This window comes from Mesoplodon mirus (assembly GCF_964341445.2).
Source record: "Mesoplodon mirus genome assembly, chromosome: 16".
Taxonomy (NCBI): domain Eukaryota; kingdom Metazoa; phylum Chordata; class Mammalia; order Artiodactyla; family Ziphiidae; genus Mesoplodon; species Mesoplodon mirus.
The window spans coordinates 29,458,613-29,480,149 of NC_138992.1; the positions used below are offsets into that span (position 1 = coordinate 29,458,613).

Consider the following 21,537-nt stretch of genomic DNA (forward strand, 5'->3'; position numbering starts at 1 on the left):
TTGAAAGGGCATTTTGAATTAGACTGTAAAAGACTTCGAAAATCAGGAAAAGTAGATATGTATGTGGGGGTAAAAAAACAAACAAACAATAAATATATATTTTTTTCTTTAATAGTTTTGTAAAATCAAATTGATGCCAAAGACACAGACTAATAATCCAGCTCTGCTCTCTTCTTCCATGCACACTTTCTCATCTATAAAATGAGATGGTATGTCACCTACCTCATTGAGATAATGTATGTAAAAGCTCTCTATAAACCAATTTTACTTTGCAGAAACATCTGGAAGTTTACAAAGTTCATATTAATTAACACACATTTCATCTTCACAATGATCCTATCAGTTGTGGTAATGAAAGCAATAAAAACACCAATATGAAGCAAGGAAGTTAGGCCGAGTGGCATCTTCGATTAGTGGCTACAGGTCTATGATTAATGACACAAGAGAATGGATGCAGAAAAACCAATGTAATACTACAGCAGCAGATCATCTTTAAGGTCATACAAATGTAAAGAAAGAGATAAAGGTATAAGATTTTCAGATAAGACTCAAGAGAAAACAGGAATGGATTGAATGAGGTTGTAATAGAGCAGTAGTTGTATTACGTCAGAGGTGCAAACATTAATGATCAACTGATGCTAAATCCAAAAATTCCAACCTGGATGAACAACAGATTGAAGGAAAATGGAAACAAGAAAATAAAGCATTAGGCAAGGATGAAGAAAAAATTGGTAAAAGGTTTGCTATAATTTGTTACATATGAAGTGGTGGTAGGAAATGTAAGCATCTAGAAAGGCAGAAATAGAAAAAAGTTTGGGTCTTACTTCATACAGTAAAGTTCTTAAGCTCTCCAAGTTGCAGAATGTAAATGGGAAAGTGAAAAGATACAAGGAACCACTCACATTTGGAATCAACAAGAGCAGAACAACCAGTGAAAGAGGTGTAAGATACAGTCGAAATGTTAGCAAGAACAGGGCAATGAAGCATAATGATAGCAAAATGTAGTACAATTAGTTTCAAGAATAAATTGAGAAAGGACAGTATATAATCAAAGAAATAATGGCTGATAATTTTCCAGAATTTATGAATGGCATGATTCCTTAGAGTGAAGAAACAGAATAAGTAAGATAAAAATTTGTCTGAATCTAGACTTATCACAGTGGCACTATAGAACTGTAAGGACAAGAAGTAAACTTCAAAAAACAATCTAAAAAAAGAAGACTGCCTAGAAATGAACAAAAATAAAAATGCAACAGAAGGGCATAAGATAATAGATAACTGACAAAGTGCTGACAGAAAATAACTGTTAACCTAATAATCTATAGGCAGCTCAACTACCAGGAATGAGGGTGCAATGAAGACCTTTCAGACGCTGCCTGATTATCCATTCACAGATCCTCACTGAAAGATACATTAAAGAACATTGAGAAGGAAAGTAAAACCAGAAAGAAGGAACAGTAAGTGTTATGCAACAACAAAGAAAAAGCCACCAGGTTTGATAATTAGAAAATCATTAGTGACCTTGGACAAGGCTTTCGGTAGAATGGTACAGGGATATTAAATTAACTAGGAAGAAAATGGTTATGTATAGCATTTTCAAGGTCTACTTGACCCTCCTGAAAGTAATTTTATAGTTAAAAACTAGGCGTGTATGTGCATATATAAACACATATGTAATATATATGTATGATTTTAACTTTAAAGCTATCTAAGGTACAATGACTAATTTATACTATATTTAGGTGGTCTGGAAATACATTTAAGCTAAACCATAAATATTTTAGAATAAGTAAATGTTGAGAGTACACTGTGATATTAAAAGATTTCAAAAGAAATATAGAAAAATATATTTTTCCCAAATATAAAAATCATGTTATGTACCTTATATAAAGATATTATATGAAGATCTTACAAATTATAATAAGAATAGAAGACAGTAATATCTTAGTTTTAGAAACACATCTGTTTCTTTCTTTAGGATATGGCATCGGGAATAAACAAAGGGATAAAAAATGAAAACAAAGATCTCCTAAAGGATGTTTTATAACTTTTCTTATCAGTAACTGATTATTTCCCAAAGGTCATTTATTAACATAAGAAAAAATATATAGTAATTCCTCAGTATCCCAGGGGATTTGTTCCAGGATCCCCACAGATATCAAAATCCATGGGTGCTTAAGTCCCTTATATAAAATGGCATAGTTATTTGCATATAACCTACACACATCCTCCATATACATTAAATCATCTCTAGATTACTTATAATACCTAATATAATGTATGCAAATAGTGGCCAGTAAGGGAAATTCAAGTTTTGCTTTTCAGAACTTTCTGGAATTTTTTTTCCCCAAATATTTCCATCCATGGTTGGCTGAATCCGTTGATGCAGAACCCAAGGATACAAATAGCCAAGTTTCAATTAACCTTTGCCCAAAATAATGGTTCTTAATTTAAATTTAAATTTGCTACCGATAACACAAGTTTTATTGAATTACAAGAAAAAAATTGGTAAACTCCTGAATTCAAAACCAACTAAACTTTTGTAATTCTTCAAAACCACAGGATTACATATGTAGATAACATCTTATGCCTCATGCCTACATTCTTATGTCTTAATAAACACTAATGAATACATCAAACTACATTACTCAATATTTTACTGTCTGAATTTATATTCTCAATTTCTCAATCATGCAGAGAAGGTACAAGCACACTCAAGTTTATATGTTTAAGAGGAGATTCTTTTGATAGTAGTAAATATAATTCTACCTTAAATTATCTGGTTTCAAACCTTTTTAAAATACTTAAAATCTCAAACTGTCAATTATACAGTATATGAAAATAAAGTATAACTCAAGGTTTTGATAATTTGTTCAATTTTTAGAATTTATGAAAAATAATCAAGACTCAAACCAAGATTGGAAGACTTCATGATGACAAAAATGTATAAATTGTTTCAACTTGATATTTTCTTCTTAATACAGTTACAATAACATATTAGAAAAACATAAAATAACACAAATTAAGCTCAGTTAAAGTAACAGATTTTTAACATGTTAAAATTATCTAACAACATTTACATTCAATCAAAGAAGCAGCACATCACAGACTAAAGTACATATCTCACTTCAGTTTTCCATAGTAACCAGAAAGCTGAATGCAAGGAAATTTGAGGGTCATTTCAAGAACATAGAAACTTAGCCATAAATCAGTGCAAATAATCTAATGTGAGAGGTTATTCTGGAAAATTAATATCAACTTGTTTTTTCTGTATTCTATCTGCCATTTTCATTATCGTTAGCACTGCTGGGAATATAATGAAGATCACATTTCTAAAAAAGTAAATATTTCCCTAAAAGTCTAACCTAATAAAAAATTATTGTACCACAGGAACTTTAACTCCAAGTAAATTATCATTTTGTTAAATTTGCTAGAATAATTATGTTTATATCACACTTAATAACATTTTTCTTTAAGGAAAAAAAAATCCTAAAATACAGTTAAGAACTGAAGTATCATTATTATTAGTAAAACAGTTATCGAAAGTAGTGTACAGATTTTTAAAATAAGGCAATTAGGAATCATTGTCTTACTTACAGCATAAGCAAAGAATGTCTCAAATAAGACTATCACAAAGAGAAATCAGCTTTTTCAAAACAAATAACTTACAGTATATTCAGTAGTCCCTTTGGGTTTCTGAAAAGACATTCTTCTCCCATCTTTCTTGTCTAGGGTCTTCTTTTGGCCAGTGTCTGAAAAAAAAATGATGCAAAACCCTATTAAATTAATTTTCCTTTCACAGTAATGTCAAGGACTGCTAAATAGAGCTCACTGGGCAGGTATCTACTGGATTCACCAGTAATACAGCTTGCTACTTAGGATTCTCTACTCTAAAACACAACCGAGTATCAAAATAAGTAAATGTACTTCCTTCCTGCTTGCTTTACGAACTGACCAGTATGAAACACTATTAGTAACTGGAAGTCAATTCAAAACCTAAGTAACTGTCAGCTGAAAGGAAGGTATTAAAAAGTAAATTAAGGGCCATATCTTTCAACACATCTAACCTGATTATAATAAAACTATATTTGAAGATTTTAACCAAACCAAGTCTGAAATATGTAACATTAATCTTCACAGTGTCTCTACTTCTACAATCATAGTAAAAGCAGAGTCGTCTCTATGGAATTGTATTAAATTACTGAATTCCTTACATATACCATGAAGTAGATTAAGATACTCTTTCATATACAAACATACTTTTATGCACTTCATTTCAGATAGAGTGCCAACTATTTTTCACTTGCTTATCAAGACATTTCACTTGAACACATCATTACCACCAAGTTTATGGTATCTGTTTTAGTTTAAATTTTGCACTAATGTTAATCTTCTCATCTATACTTCATGTAACAGATTGCACTGAACTGATAAAATACCACTCCTATCTAAACAATTTTAAATAAAATCAATCTCTAAAAAACTAATAAAAAACTCAAAACTGAGTAAGATAGTAAACATAGCAAAATGCTATACTCACACTCAATTTTTATAAGATTAAAACAGTAATTTTCAAAGAAAAATTAGTTCTACCTAAGCCTAAAGAATCTAGAAAATATCTAGTTCATTGTTCTCCACCTATCCAATATATATATATATGTATTTTTTGCAGTACGCGGGCCTCTCACTGCTGTGGTCTCGCCCGTTGCGGAGCACAGGCTCCGGACACTCAGGCTCAGCAGCCATGGCTCACGGGCCCAGCCGCTCTGCGGGATGTGGGATCTTCCCGGACCGGGGCACGAACCCGTGTCCCCTGCATCGGCAGGTGGACTCTCAACCACTGCGCCACCAGGGAAGCCCCACCTATCCAATCTTAATTGACATTTTGACCATACTAGAGTTTGCTTATATATATCTAATTAGCTCAGTTGGGTGAACGGTTCTAATGAAGCATTAACAATAACAAAAATAGTATTAATAATCAAGTCTGAATCCGAAAGAAGTCAGTTAGCTCTGCAATATTTAAAAAGGCTGTCCTAAAACCTTCCTGATCACCCAGGCTAAGCCAGATCTCTGTTATTAGTCACAGAGCATCTTTGTCTCCTTCACAGCATCTGGCACAGTTTAAAGTTTCTTTTTAAATCTCTCCCACTAAACTGTAACCTATAAAACACCGTGCTTGCTTTGTTTACAACGACTTCTCAGTGCCTAACAAAGAGCCTGACACAAGGTAAGCATCACACTTGAATGAACTAATTTTGAAGCTACAACTTGAACTGTACCTAGAACTGCCACAATTCTTATAGCCATTTTTTTTTTTAAAGAAAAGTGGACAAAGGAAAAAAATATATATATACCGTCTGGCTGCAGAAAAAGAGGCATTTTTCTAAAGGTATGGTGAGAATGCAAAATGGTACAATTCTTAGTGAAAGACAATATTTTTGCTTATCACTATATTCTAATATTTTCTCCAATGAACAGCATATATGTGAATTTGATTTTTTGTGATAAAACATTAAAACTACTTTTAAATAAATTTTAAAAATTAATTTATTTCTGCTATTTCATAAACAGCAGGAGCCAAAAACACTTTCCTCATTTTGCAATTTAAAAGCAATGCAAAATACAATTACAGATTACTTTTAACTAGTAATATATACCCCTTCTTAATTGATTTCAGGCGTAAACATTAGTCTATACTTATTTGTCTAACAGTAGTTTTTCAATCCGTTAAAGAGTTCATTAAACATTTAATCACAATTAAGTTTGCAACTGCACTACCATTTTCAAAAGTTCGCCATGGAGTGCAGTTCAGAGCAAAAAAACTAACATACCAGTTTTCTGCAGTTTAAAGTTTCAAACAAATTGAAAGTATTTACTTTAATAATTTAAAATTGTAAAATATATTGTAATAATATTTATTATAAAAATAGTTCTAAAATTATTTTAATAACCAATATTAAAACATGTATTCACAAATATAAGTACCAGAGTACAATGAAATACTCTGATCATTCTTTTCTATCAATATGACAATATAATCACAATACTTGAGAGTTGAAAGTGATCACAGCTGTTACCTAGTCCCGTCTCTTACTTGGTAACCTTATAATACCCTCTCTTACATGGTAACTTTATAATACCCTTTTAAAGACAGTTGCCAGTAAACATGAATCTAGATTGGGAGTATGGAAAGGAGAGGTCCTATTTTTCTTCTTTACAAAAATTATTACAGTTTAGAAATGCATAGATATTTGACAATCAAAATAATAGTTAACATTTACCAAGTGCCTAGCATATTCCAGGCACTGTTCTAAGGACTTTATATTTACTTATTGTCTTACCTAATTAATCAACCTTATAAAGTGGGTACCATTATTATCCCCATTTTACAACTGAGAAAACCAAGGCACAATTTTGGTTATCAAAATGAAGGAGTATTACTGGCATCTAATGGGTATAGGCTGTGGATACTGCTAAACATTGTGTGCTAAACAATGAACACAACAGCCCCCCCCCCCCAAAATAACAATGTCACAATGTCAGCACTGCTGAGGCTGAAAAACAATGCTATATACCCAGCACCTAATACAGTAGTAAGCATGACATATAGTAGGTGTTCAATAAATATCTGATAAATAAATGAATATATATGACTTTCCCTGAGATATAATTATCTGGTATAGTGGAAAGAGCAGGGAGTTAGATTTTACTCCATCATTACCAGAAGCAAAAACTTAATATATGTAATCTAAAACAAGAAACTCCCATCTAGACTGCATCCAAGTTTTGATACACTGTATTTTAATAATTCCATCCAAAATATTTTATGGCTTTTACCCTATTTCTTCTTTTGCTATTTAGAGAATATTGCTTAATTTGCCAATCTATGACAATTTAAAATTTCTATATTTTGGTTACTGATTTCTAGCTTAATTGTACTGTGGTGAAAAAAACACTCTTAAATAGTTAAAACCTATAAAATTCGTTGCAACTTGCTCTATAATCACATATAAATTTAGTAAATGCTCCATACGTGCTTGAAAAGAACGTGTATTCTGTACTGTAGTGTTATATGTGTGTTTGTGTGTATGTGTGGATATGCATACATACACACACACACTATCTCCACATCCATGAGATTAAGTTTGCTGATTTTGTTGTTCAAATCTTCTACATCCATATTGGTTTGCTTCTGCATGCTTATTCTTTAAATTACTGATAGAGACTGTTAAAATCTCCCACTATGATTGCGGGTTATTCAGGTCCTCCTAAGTCTCCTTACTTTGCTTTCTATATTTTGAAACCGTGATATTAGGTTCATACAAATTAAGAACTGAACACCTACTAATTGTTTTAGATTTCATCTTCCCGGTATATTGAAACTTTTCTTACAATATTTTTTGCCTTAAAAGTTTGACATACTCTTTAACTATTATATTAGTGGTCATCCCATAGATTACAGCCTAAATTACTAATTTTTCACTATCTAATATTAATTAGCACTTTTATCATCTTTCTGGATAATGTAAGGATGTTAGAAACTATGGGCCTTTACCAAGACTTATATGCAATTGTTATTACATACTTTAATTACATGTATGTGTATTTAAAAACACTGTGAGACATTATTATTTTTCTAGACAGTCGACATTCATTTAGTTTTGCCCTCATATTTACCATTTTAATTGCAGCTCTGGGTAATTTCACAGGGGATGGATTCTAAGCTGGTAGGTATTTTCCCCTGCCATTTAGTTTCCACTGTTTCTGTTGAGAAATCAACTGTCAATCTTATCACGACATCATTGACTACTTGTTCTGATTGCTTTTAAGATTTTTCATCTTTAGTAAGATTTGTATTGATTCCACTAGGGGCCTGTAGGGATGCTTGAATCTGTGAATTAAAGTATTTCATCAGTCTTGGAGTTTTCAGCCATTCTCTCATTAAATAATACTTTTGCCCCCCTTCTCTCCTTTCATTTGGGGACTCAAATATACACACATTATAACTTCTAATTAAATCTTTTTTTTCTTTTTTGGCTGTGTTGGGTCTTCATTGCTGGGCATGGGCTTTCTCCAGTTGTGGCAAGCAGGGGCTACTCTTCGTTGTGGTGCGCAGGCTTCTCATTGAGGTGGCTTCTCTTGTTGCGGAGTGACATGTAGGCTCAGTAGCTGCAGCACGCGGGCCCTAGAGCAACCGGGCTTCAGTAATTGCGGCGCGTGAGCTCAGTAGTTGTGGTGCATGGGCTCTAGGGTGCGCGGGCTTCAGTGGTTGTGGTGTGCAGGCTCAGCAGTTGTGATGTGTGGGCTCAGTAGTTGTGGCTCATGGGCTCTAGAGCGGAGGCTCAGTAGTTGTGGCGCATGGGCTTAGTTGCTCCGTGGCATGTGGGATCTTCCCGGACAGGGATTGAACCCATATCCCCTGCGTTGTGCCACCAGGGAAGTCCCAAGAACTTCTAATTATATTTTCTATTAAGCTTACCCCCTCCTTTATTTTCCATTTTTTTGTCCCTCTCTCTTTATTCTGGATATTTTCTTCTGACCTATCTTTCAATTCACTAATTCTCTCTTCTGTGGTCGCTAATTTGCTGTTAACTTCATCCACAAAGATCCTAATTAAGACCTTTAAATTACATTAATCTAAAAAGTTAGATTACATTTTTCAATTTTAGAATATCCATTTTTATTTTTTATAGTTTGTACCACTACAAAGGGCCAGGGAAGCCCTGGCCCAGCTTTTTAAATTGTTCTGAGCAGGACAGTCTGAATTACCTAGCTTGCTATTACCAGACAGAGAAGTCCCAAAAGATTTTTAAGTAGAGAACTGAGAAAGCAGTATCAGACTTTAAATTAAAAATCATGTTGGTAATAGAATGGGAAAGGCAAACTGGAAGAAGAAAGCAAGGCTGAAAACCAACAATGAAAACTGTATGAGGTTTTAATATACGAAAAGACACCTAGTATAAATGAATATTGTAATTTTGGTAGTAGCTACTGATAAAAACTTTGATGATTTAAAAATACTGACATAGGGCTTCCCTGGTGGCGCAGTGGTTGAGAGTCCACCTGCCGATGCAGGGGACACGGGTTCGTGCCCCGGTCTGGGAGGATCCCGCGTGCCGCGGAGCGGCTGGGCCCGTGAGCCATGGCCGCTGGGCCTGCGCGTCCGGAGCCTGTGCTCCGCGACGGGGGAGGCCACAACAGTGAGAGGCCCGCGTACAGAAAAAAAAAAAAACTGACATAGACCTTCAAGATGGCAGAAGAGTAAGACGTGGTGATCACCTTCCTCCACACAAATACATCAGAAATACATCTACATGTGGAACAGCTCCTACAGAACACCTACGGAATGCTGGCAGAAGACCTCAGACCTCCCAAAGGAAAGAAACTAGCACGTACCTGGAAAGGGCAAAAAAAAGAAGAAAAAACAGAGACAACAGAATAGGGACAGGACCTGCACCTCGGGGAGGGAGCTGTGAAGGAGGAAAAGTTTCCACACACTAGGAAGCCCCTTCACTGGCAGAGATGGGGGGTGGCGGTGGGGAGAAGCTTCGGAGCCACGGAGGAGAGCACAGCAACAGGGGTGCAGAGGGCAAAACAAAGAGATTAACGCACAAAGGATCGATGACAACCAGCACTCACCAGCCCAAGAGGCTTGTCTGCTCACCTACCAGGGCAGGAGGGGGCTGGGAGCTGAGGCTCCAGCTTCGGTTGGATCCCAGGGAGAGGACTGGGGTTGGCTGCGTGAACACAGCCTGAAGGGGGCTGGTGTGCCACAGCTAGCTGGGAGGGAGTCTGGGAAAAAGTCTGCACCTGCCTAAGAGGCAAGAGACCATTGTTTCGGGGTGCACAAGGAGAGGGGATTCAGAGCACCACCTAAATGAGCTCCAGAGATGGGTGCGAGCTGCAGCTATCAGCATGGACACCAGAGATGGGCATGAAATGCTAAGGCTGCTGCTGCAGCCACCAAGAAGCCTGTGTGCAAGCACAGGTCCCTATCCACACATCCCCTCCTGGGAGCCTGTGCAGCCCGCCACTGCCAGGGTCCCGTGATCCAGGGACAACTTCCCTGGGAGAACACACGATGCGCCTCAGGCTGCTGCAACGTCATGCTGGCCTCTGCCGCCGCAGGCTCAGCCCGCACTCCGTACCCCTCAGTCCCCCAAGCCTGAGTGAGCCAGAGCCCCTTAAATCAGCTGCTACTTTAACACCGTCCGGTCTGAACGAAGAATAGACACCCTCAGGCGACCTACACGCAGAGGCAGGGCCAAATCCAAAGCTGAACCCCAAGAGCTGTGCGAACAAAGAAGAGAAAGGGAAATTTCTCCATGCAGCCTCAGGAGCAGCGAATTAGATCTCTACAATCAACCTGATGTGCACCCTGCATCTGTGGAATACCTGAATAGAAAATGAATCAACCCAAAATTGAGATGGTGGACTTTGGGAGCAATGATATATATATTTTTTTCCTTTTTCTCTTTTTGTGACTGTGTATGTGTATGCTTCTTTGTGTGCTTCTGTCTGTATAGCTTTGCTCTTACCAATTGTCCTAGGGTTCTGTCTGTCCATTTTTTGGGGGTTTTCTTAGTATAGTTTTTAGCTCTTGTTATTATTGGTGGATTTGTCTTTTGGTTTGGTTGCTCTCTTCTTTCTTTTTTTATTACATTTTTTTACTTTTAATAATTATTTTATATTTTTTATTCGAATAACTTTTTCTTTTCTTTCTTCCATTTTTTCTTTCTCTCTCTCCCTCCCTCCTTTTTCTTCTGAGTCATGTGGCTGATAGGGTATTGGTGCTCCGGCCAGGTGTCAGGCCTGTGCCTCTGAGGTGGGAGAGCTGAGTTCAGGACATTGGTCCACCAGACACCTCCCTGCTCCACGTAATATCAAATGGTGAAAGTTCTCCCAGAGATCTCCATCTCAACGTGAAGACCCAGCTCCACTCAACGACCAGCAAGCTACAGTGCTGGACACCCTATGCCAAACAACTAGCAACACAGGAACACAACTCCACCCATTAGAAGAGAGGCTGCCTAAAATCGTAACAAGTTCGCAGACACCCCAAAACACACCACCAGACGCAGTCCTGCCCACCAGAAAGACAAGATCCAGCCTCATCCACCTGAACACAGGCACCAGTCCCATCCAGCAGGAAGCCTACACAACCTACTGAACCAACCTTACCCACTGGGGGCAGACACCAAAAATAACGGGACCTAGGAACCTGCAGGTTGCAAAAAGGAGACCCCAAACACAGTAAGTTAAGCAAAATGAGAAGATGGAGAAACACACAGCAGATGAAGGAGCAAGGTAAAAACCCACCAGACCAAACAAATGAAGAGGAAATAGGCAGTTTACCTGAAAAAGAATTAAGCATAAGGATAGTAAACATGATCCAAAATCTTGGAAATAGAATGGAGAAAATACAAGAAACGCTGAACAAGTATCTAGAAGAACTAAAGAGCAAACAATGATGAACCACACAATAAATGAAATTTAAAATTCTCTAGAAGGGATGAATAGCAGAATAACTGAGGCAGAAGAACGGAAAAGTGAACTGGAAGATAAGATAATGGAAATAACTACTGCAGAGCAGAATAAACAAAAAAGAATTGAGCACAGTCTCAGACACCTCTGGGACAACATTACACGTGCCAACATTTGAATTATAGGGGTCCCAGAAGAAGAAGAGAAAAAGAAAGGAACTGAGAAAATATTTGAAGAGATTAGAGTGAAAACTTCCCTAACATAGGAAAGGAAAGAATCAATCAGGTCCAGGAAGTGCAGAGAATCCTGTACAGGATAAATCCAAGGAGAAACATGCCAAGACACATAATAATCAAACTATCGGGGCTTCCCTGGTGGCACAGTGGTTGAGAGTACGCCTGCTGATGCCGGGGACACGGGTTCATGCCATGGTCTGGTCCGGGAGGATCCCACATGCCGCGGAGCAGCTAGGCCTGTGAGCCATGGCCGCTGGGCCTGCGCGTCTGGAGCCTGTGCTCCGCAATGGGAGGGGCCACGGACGTGAGAGGCCCGCGTACCGCAAAAAAAAAAAAAAAAAAAATCAAACTATCAAAAATTAAATACAAAGAACAAATATTAAAAGCAACAAAGGAAAAACAACAAATAACATACAAGGGAATCCCCATAAGGTTAACAGCTGATCTTTCAGCAGAAACTCTGCAAGCCAGAAGGGAGTGGCAGGACATATTTAAAGTGATAAAAGGGAAAAACCTACAACCAAGATTACTCTACCCAGCAAGGATCTCATTCAGATTCGATGGACAAATTAAAACCTTTACAGACAAGCAAAAGCTAAGAGAATTTAACACCACCAAACCAGCTTTACAACAAATGCTAAAGCAACTTATCTCGGCAGGAAACACAAGAGAAGGAAAACACCTACAATAACAAACCCAAAACAATTAAGAAAATGGTAATAGGAACATACATATCGATAACTACCTTAAATGTAAGTGGATTAAATGCTCCAGCCAAAAGACATAGACTGGCTAAACAGATACAAAAACAAGACCCATATATATGCTGTCTACAAGAGGCCCACTTCAGACCTAGGGACACATACAGACTGAAAGTGAGGGGACAGAAAAGATACTCCATGCAAATGGAAATCAAAAGAAAGCTGGAGTAGCAATTCTCATATCAGACAAAATAGACTTTAAAACAAAGACTATGATAAGAGACAAAGAAGGACACTACATAATGATCAAGGGATCAATGCAAGAAGAAGATATAACAATTGTAAATATTTATGCACCCAACATGGGAGCACCTCAATACATAAGGCAAATGCTAACAGACATAAAAGGGGAAATTGACAGTAACACAATCATAGTAGGGGACTTTACCATCCAACTTTCACTAATGGACAGATCATCCAAAATGAAAATAAATAAGGAAACACAAGCTTTAAATGATACATTAAATAAGATGGAAGTTAACTGATAAAGGACATTCTACCCAAAATCAACAGAATACACTTTCTGCTCAAGTGCTCATGGAACATTCTCCAGGATAGATGACATCCTGGGTCAGAAATGAAGCCTTGGTAAATTTAAGAAAATTGAAATTGTATCAAGTCTCTTTTCTGGCCACAATGCTATGAGACTAGATGTCAATTACAGGAAAAAAAAATTTGTGAAAAATACGAACACATGGAGGCTAAATAATACATTACTTAATAACCAAGAGGTCACTGAAGAAATCAAAGAAGAAATCATAAAATACCTAGAAACAAATGACAATGAAAACACGATGACCCAAAACCTATGGGATGCAGCAAAAGCAGTTCTAAGAGGGAAGTTTATAGCAATACAATCCTACGTCAAGAAACAAGAAAAATCTCACATAAACAACCTAACCTTACACCTAAAGCAATTAGAGAAAGAAGAACAAAAAAAACACCCAAAGTTAGCAGAAGGAAAGAAATTATAAAGATCAGATCAGAAATAAATGAAAAAGAAATGAAGGAAACGATAGCAAAGATCAGTAAAACTAAAAGCTGGTTCTTTGAGAAGATAAACAAAATTGATAAACCTTTAGCCAGACTCATCAAGAAAAAAAGGGAGAAGACTCAAATCAATAGAGTTAGAAATGAAAAAGGAGAAGTAACAACTGACACTGCAGAAACACAAAGGATCATAAGAGATTACTACAAGCAACTCTATGCCTATAAAATGGACAACCTGGAAGAAATGGACAAATTCTTAGAAAGGTGTAATCTTCCAAGACTGAACCAGGAAGGAATAGAAAACATACAGACCAATCACAAGCACTGAAATTGAGAATGAGATTAAAAATCTTCCAACACCCCGGTCCGGAAGGATCCCACATGCCACAGAGCGGCTGGGCCCGTGATCCATGGCCGCTGAGCCTGTGCTCCGCAATGGGAGAGGCCACAGCAGTGAGAGGCCCGCGTACCGCCAAAAAAAAAAAAAAACAAAAAAAAATCTTCCAACAAACAAAAGCCCAGAACCAGATGGCTTCACAGGTGACAAACATTTAGAGAAGAGCTAACACCTATCCTTCTCAAATTCTTCCAAAATATAGCAGAGGGTGGAACACTCCCAAACTCATTCTACGAGGCCACCATCACCTTGATACCAAAACCAGGCAAGGATGTCACAAAGAAAGAAAACTACAGGCCAATATCACTGATGAATATAGATGCAAAAATCCTCAACAAAATACTAGGAAACAGAATCCAACAGCACATTAAAAGGATCATACACCATGATCAAGTGGAGTTTATCCCAGGAATGCAAGGATTCCTCAGTATACGCAATTCAATCAATGTAATACACCATATTAACAAACTGAAGGATAAAAACCATATGACCATCTCAATAGATGCAGAAAAAACTTCTGACAAAATTCAACACTCATTTACGATAAAAACCCTCCAGAAAGTAGGCATAGAGGGAACTTACCTCAACATAATAAAGACCATATATAATAAACCCACAGCCAACATCATTCTCAATGGTGAAAAACTGAAATCATTTTCACTAAGATCAGGAACAAGACAAGGTTACCCACTCTCACCATGGTTATTCAACACAGTTTTGGAAATTTTAGCCACAGCAATCAGAGAAGAAAAAGAAATAAAAGGAATCCAAATTGGAAAAGAAGATGTAAAGCTGTCACTGTTTGCAGATGACATGACACTATACATAAAGAATCCTAAAGACTCTACTGGAAAACTCTAGAGCTAATCAATGAATTTGTTAAAGGAGCAGGATACAAAATGAATGCACAGAAATCTCTTGCATTCCTATACACTAATGATGAAAAATCTGAAAGAGAAATGAAGGAAACATTCCCATTTACCACTGCAACAAAAAGAATAAAATACCTAGGAATAAACCTACCTAAGGAGATAAAAGACCTGTATGCAGAAAACTATAAGACACTCGTGAAAGAAATTAAAGATGATACAGACAGATGGAGAGATATACCATGTTCTTGGATTGGAAGAATCCACATTGTGAAAATGACTACAGTACCCAAAGCAATATACAGATTCAATGCAATTCCTATCAAACTACCAATGGCATTTTTCACAGAACTAGAAAAAAAAGTTTCACAGTTTGTATGGCAACACAAAAGACCCCGAATGGCCAAAGCAATCATGAGGAAGAAAAACAGAGCTGGAGGAATCAGGCTCCCGGACTTCAGAGTATACTACAAAGCTACAGTAATCAAGACAGTATGTTACTGGCACAAAAACAAATATAGATCAATGGAACAGGATAGAAACCCCAGAGGTAAGCCCAACACACACATGGTCACCTTATTTTTGATAAAGGAGGCAAGAATATACAATGGAGAAAAGACAGTCTCTTCAATAAGTGGTGCTGGGAAAACTGGAGCAGCTACATGTAAAAGAATGAAATTAGAACACTCCTTAACACCATACACAAAAATAAACTCAAAATGGATTAAAGACCTAAATGTAAGGCCAGACACTATAAAACTCTTAGAGCAAAACATAGGCAGAACACTCTATGATGTAAATCACAGCGAGATCCTTTTTGACCCACCTCCTAGAGAAATGGAAATAAAACCAAAAATAAACAAATGGGACCTAATGAAACTTAAAAGTTTTTGCACAGCAAAGGAAACCATAAACAAGACCAAAAGACAACCCTCAGAATGGGAGAAAATATCTGCAAATGAAGCAACTGACAAAGGATTAATCTCCAAAATTTACAAGCAGTTCATGCAACTCAATATCAAAAAAACAAACAACCCAATCCAAAAATGGGCAGTAGACCTAAATAGACATTTCTCCAAAGAAGATATACAGATTGCCAACAAACACATGAAAGGATGCTCAACATCACTAATCATTAGAGAAATGCAAAGCAAAACCACAATGAGGAAACCTCACACCAGTTAGAATGGCCATCATTAAAAAATCCAGACCACAATGAGGTATCACCTCACACCTGTCAGAATGGCCATCATCAGACAATCCAGAAACAATAAATGCCGGAGAGAGTGTGGAGAAAAGGCAACCCTCTTGCACTGTTGGTGGGAATGTAAATTGATACAGTCACGATGGAGAACAGTATGGAGGTTCCTTAAAAAACTACAAATAGAACTACCATAATACCCAGCAATCCCAGTATTGGGCATATACCCTGGGAAAACCATAATTCATAAAGAGTCATGTACCACAATGTTCACTGCAGCTCTATTTACAATAGCCAGGACATGGAAGCAACCTAAGTGTCCATCGACAGATGAATGGATAAAGAAGATGTGGCGCATATATACAATGGAATATTACTCAGCCATAGAAAGAAACAAAATTGAGTTATTTGTAGTGAGGTGGATGGACCTAGAGTCTGTCATACAGAGTGAAGTCAGTCAGAAAGAGAGAAACAAATACCGTATGCTAACACACATATATGAATCTAAAAAAAAATAAAAAATGGTTCTGAAGAGCCTAGGAGCAGGACAGGAACAAAGACGCAGACGTAGAGAATGGACTTGAGGACATGGGGAGGGGGAAAGGTAAGCTGGGATGAAGTGAGAGAGTGACATGGACGTATATATAATACCAAACGCAAAACAGATAGGTAGTGGGAAGCAGCCGCATAGCACAGGGTGATCAGCTCGGTGCTTTGTGACCACCTAGAGGGGTGGAATAGGGAGGGTGGGAGGGAGACGCAAGATGGAGGAGGTATGGGGATGTATGCATATGCATAGCTTACTCACTTTGTTATAAAGCAGAAACTAACCACCACTGTAAAGCAATTATACTCCAATAGAGATGTTAAAAAAATAAAATAAAAATAAATAAAAATATTGAGCTGGGAGTCAATATTTTCAAACACAATAATATAGATGTTAAACTTTGAAAAGCATCTTCTAAACTAAAAAAAATGCTGATTACTGTTTTTCTAATTAACTGATCCCATCTATAGTGAAGTAGTACAGGAAAAAATGCCTGTATTTTCAACCTTTTACTTGCTATTGACTGCTTATCCACAGTCAAAACAAAAAAAAAACTTTAAAAAATATCCCTCAATTTTTATTGAACTTTGTAACCATCCTCCTCTAGACATCGTCCTATGTTTCTGCTTCTTTTCATAGTTGAACTTTTGGAAATAAGAGTCTAATTTCACTGTCTTTACTCCATCACCTCCTACTGATTCCACAATGTACTGCAATGTCTTCTGTCTTCCCAGTTCCCTAAACCTGCAAAGGAGAATGAACTAAAGGGCAAATTTGATAGTCTTTTTCAATTTTATTTTATTTGAACTTTATGAAGCACCCAACTAATTCCTTATCAATGCTCACCTTTCCTTTTATTTGGTAACATCTCACACTCCTTGGTCTCTAACCTGTTTTTTGTTCCCCTTTAATGCTCCTTTCCTCTACCTAGCCAAGGAATTTTTGTGTTGTGTGTGGCTCACTTCTAAGTGAAAAGATCCATGATACAGAGTGCTATAGAGCCTTGCTATTTAAAATTGTGTTCCAAGGACCAGCAGCATTGGCATCACCTGGGAGCTTACTGCGAAGGCAGGATCTCGGGTTTCACTCCATAACTACTGATTCACTGTTGCATCCACAATAAATTTGAGAAGGACTGTTAGTAGAGCTTTTGAAAGGATTAAACTTGCAGACTGAATAACTGACAGAAGAAACAGGCTTCCTTATACAACTCCCTACCCGTGACAGTAACACTAGCATCTTCAAATCTCTGTCAAACTAATTGTTTTCTAAGGTAGTCACTGTGATAGACTACCTTACAGTTACTAAATACTCTGTACTCCTCCCTGGGGAGGAATATAAAATACACTGTACCATCCCACTGATGTCAGACTTGGCTACGTGACTTGCTTTTCCCAAGGAAACGTGAACAGAAACCATGAGTCTTTCAGGTAGAAGTGTTAAGACCCAACATTAAACTTCTAAGGTCTTTTTTCCTTCTATCTCAAGACCAGGGCTGTTCCATATAGTGACTACCCTCTAAAAGGCTATTACACATACACATACCTGTGCACACACATCTAGTCATTCCTGTTTCTGCTCCTGGTTAAATTAAAATGCTTGGAAAATAAAAGTTCTTCAGGAATTCATGCATAAGAAGCAAATCACCTACTAGGGGAGAAAGAAAACAGTCTAGCTTGCTTAAGACCTCTTTACTGAAACATTATTCAATGCCATAAGAATGAAATTATACCAAATTATCAAAATAAAAACTCTAGGAATGATCAAAGGAGTAGCAGGGAGTACTGAACAATTATGTAGTGGAAAAACTATTTGTGACTGGTATAAGTATGACAGCGCTATATAAGTCTGAGAATTGTAAATACGATGTAATAAATATCAGAAGGTGGGGAGAAGAAATATGGGAGATGACACTGCTCATGTTACCTCAAAGAGTTAAAGAAACCCCACCTAAAACTGAAACAAGAACGTAACAATAATACCAGTCTCTTAATATTTTTGCAGATTCTGCTTAACTTTAGACACACCATTTAGGAAATACTTTCTTAAGGCAAACAAATATCTTTCAGTCACTCTTTCCCTCTAACCATCTATCCATCATTTTATACGTACATATTCATAAAACAGATCTTAACAATAAGGCCTACCCTAACATTAATGACATCACTATATAGTTGGATTGGAGGTGGCTTTTAAGCTTTAATCTTTGTTATGTATGACTTCTTCATAGTTAGCATGCATTAGTTTTACCAAAGTTTATAATCTAGCACCTACCCCTCAGTTAAGACAAACCATCAGATAACTGCATATTTGGGTTAATTGTTTTCGTCCTATACAGAACCGTTTTTACTATCTTGCATTTTGTTGTCACACCACTGAACCACATTAAAGAATGGTGTTAAAAAATAGCTTTTTGAAATTAGAATCTGTATTTACTATAAAGATGATGAGGACACTTTTTGCTATATTAGAATTCCATGATAATTTTTTCTCTTTATTCTATCAGGAAAAGTTGTGTTTTTCTTACCCGCCTAAGCAACAGGTTTATCTTTATCTTAGTGACACTGTGATTTATGTCTGATCACATTTCCCTTTTTCACTGATTGCTAGAAAACAAAGGCTAATTTTTGGCCTTTCTCTAATACATTAATTTGGTCTTAAAACATGCCCCTTTTTTGTACTAATATTCATTCATTCAAAAAAATGTATCAAGAGTCTCTTAATGTAAGTTTGCTGATGGCCATTAAGGAGTCTTTATAAATACAGAAAAAAACTATTTGCAGTTACTTTACTTCTTAATTAATGTTTGATTTATTGAAGTACAAATATAAAAATCTAGTTTTCCTTTAAGCCTTCAACTATAAGTGTGTTCTATTTATAAAACTAATAAATTTAACACACTTTCTAAGGTGCTTTTGATAGTTAATCAACTCAAACAGAAAACAAACTAAATATCCTTAAATACAAATGAGTAATTAAATTCTCTCACATATATATACTAAATTGTATTTATACATCTACTATCGTAAACACTTTAATTGCCTCTAACAAGAAAACCTTTCTAAAAACTTAACTCTAGTAAATATATTACAATAAAGTTTTAAATATAATGAATGTTAAGTTCTCTTAAACATTCCAATAGTTTCAAAATTTAGCCAAATACCTTTTAACTTAAAATCACTCAAAAAACAATTACATAAGTATTCATCTTCAATTAGATTCTTAGACTAATTTGTATGTACTCTAATAGGCCTAATTCTCTGAAATATAACAAATATTTTAAAGACCAAATACACTGATTATTCCTAAACTTAATACAAAAATACTAAGCATTTAACAAATTTCATCATTTCCATATTTACTTCTAACCTTAACAAGGGTAAAAGACTTACCCACTAAAGAAAGCAGTGATTCTCAAGGTGTGGTCCCCAGATCAGCAGCATTGGCATTACTTTAGAAGTTGTTAGAAATGCAAATAATGGGTCCTGGCTCATCAGAAACTCTAGAGGAGGGGTCCAACATTTTTAACAAGCCTTTGGGTCATTCTGAGGCACATTAAAGTCTGGGACTCATTGCTTTATTGTAGCCTCAACTACTCAGAGGCAGTTTTGTCCTAAAACACAGATAATATAAAAGCCTTGAGTTCAGCCATCCTGTGAGGTGAGCAGCAATTCTAAAATGGACAAATCTACTTCATGCTTGAGAACCAATGGACAAAGGAAACAATATTAAGACCTCAAACTTAGTTGGAGTTACCATCAGAGCAGATTGAGGTTGTTTATCAAGAAGAGATTCTTCTCCCCCTCACCTTAGGATATGAGACTAAGACTGCAGACATCTAGGGTTATCCTCTTCCATGAGTGACCAGCACCATGAGTTGTTTTATTAATAGTAACAACTGGTACTCCAAATCCTATACAGGCACTTGGTCTTCTCCGGGTTCAAGATAAACTATTATCTAACTCTTCCAGACAATCTGCATCTGCAATTTCCAACCTAAAATATATATAAGTTTTCTTACACCTTCCTCGGATTTTATGTTTTCATCTCATTTTAATATCCTTCTGATTCTAAAGAAATTTCAGTGATTATCCATCTTATCCTTTAGCTAATTTAACTTGTTTTAACTTTAACATCACACATGATAGAGTTTTGCATTCTTCTCACTTTTCCTGTCTGACATAACTCTTAGAAATAGGAAGATAACACTCAAATGGATTCTATATCCCTTATTTCTTTGTCTGGCCCAGATTCTTTGTCAGGAAAATGGGATAATAATAGTACCTATCTCACAGAGTTGTTATTAGGATTAAATAAAAATATGTGCTAGTGCCTGCTCCATAGAAAATGTTCTTAGCCACTCTTATTCTTGTCATTTCCCCAAAAGATACTGTTTTAATTGGTAAAAGTAAATGAAAAGAAACTTCAAATAGGAGTGAGATGTATTTAAAGTATACTGTCACCAAGTGGGAGAATAGAGTTGACATAACAGGGAAGTTTATGATAAAAACTATGCTACAATTAAGTTGAAACTCTAAATATGTTCAATTTTTTAACTTATTACCATGTGATCTAGTAACTGACTACTTTTAAAGGTTACCCAATACAGGCTTATGGTGATGCCTCCAAAGCTGATCTATACTCAAGGTCTAAAAATTTTTTTGAATCAAAACATAATTTACTCTTTAAGCAGGAGCAAAACTTGTGTCATAGTGTGTCTTCTTTGTAATTGTTATTAACTAGAGCAATGGTGTGATAAGCTCCTTAATGTGTCTAAGTCCCAATTAGATTTTCCTGAGGGGACTATAATGTTGGAGTCAGCAAACACTGAAAACTGGTAAAAGCAAAAGCAGCCACCTTGGAGAGGAGTGAAGGCATCAGTTAACACTGTCAGGTAAGCAGTTTGTTTATAGAAAGTTAAAATCAGAAACATACGACCGAAGTTTTATCTGGTCCATCCTTAAACTGTCAATGGTAAAACTATTTTATCAGCATCTTTACTGAACATGAAATGGAGAGGGGTAAGATCACAAACAACAAATGGAGTCC

At 36.4% G+C, this 21,537-nt stretch overlaps 1 protein-coding gene across 6 annotated transcripts in view; it reads right to left on the reverse strand.

The window, feature by feature from the left end:
* Positions 1-21,537, reverse strand: part of OXR1 (oxidation resistance 1) — a 446,853-nt gene that overhangs the window by 73,827 nt on the left and 351,489 nt on the right. For all 6 annotated transcript variants that reach the window (XM_082601053.1, XM_082601051.1, XM_082601055.1 and 3 more), the window contains one exon: positions 3,670-3,752. In XM_082601053.1, coding sequence (XP_082457179.1) covers positions 3,670-3,752 — 83 coding nt within the window. The remainder of the gene's footprint in view (positions 1-3,669; positions 3,753-21,537) is intronic.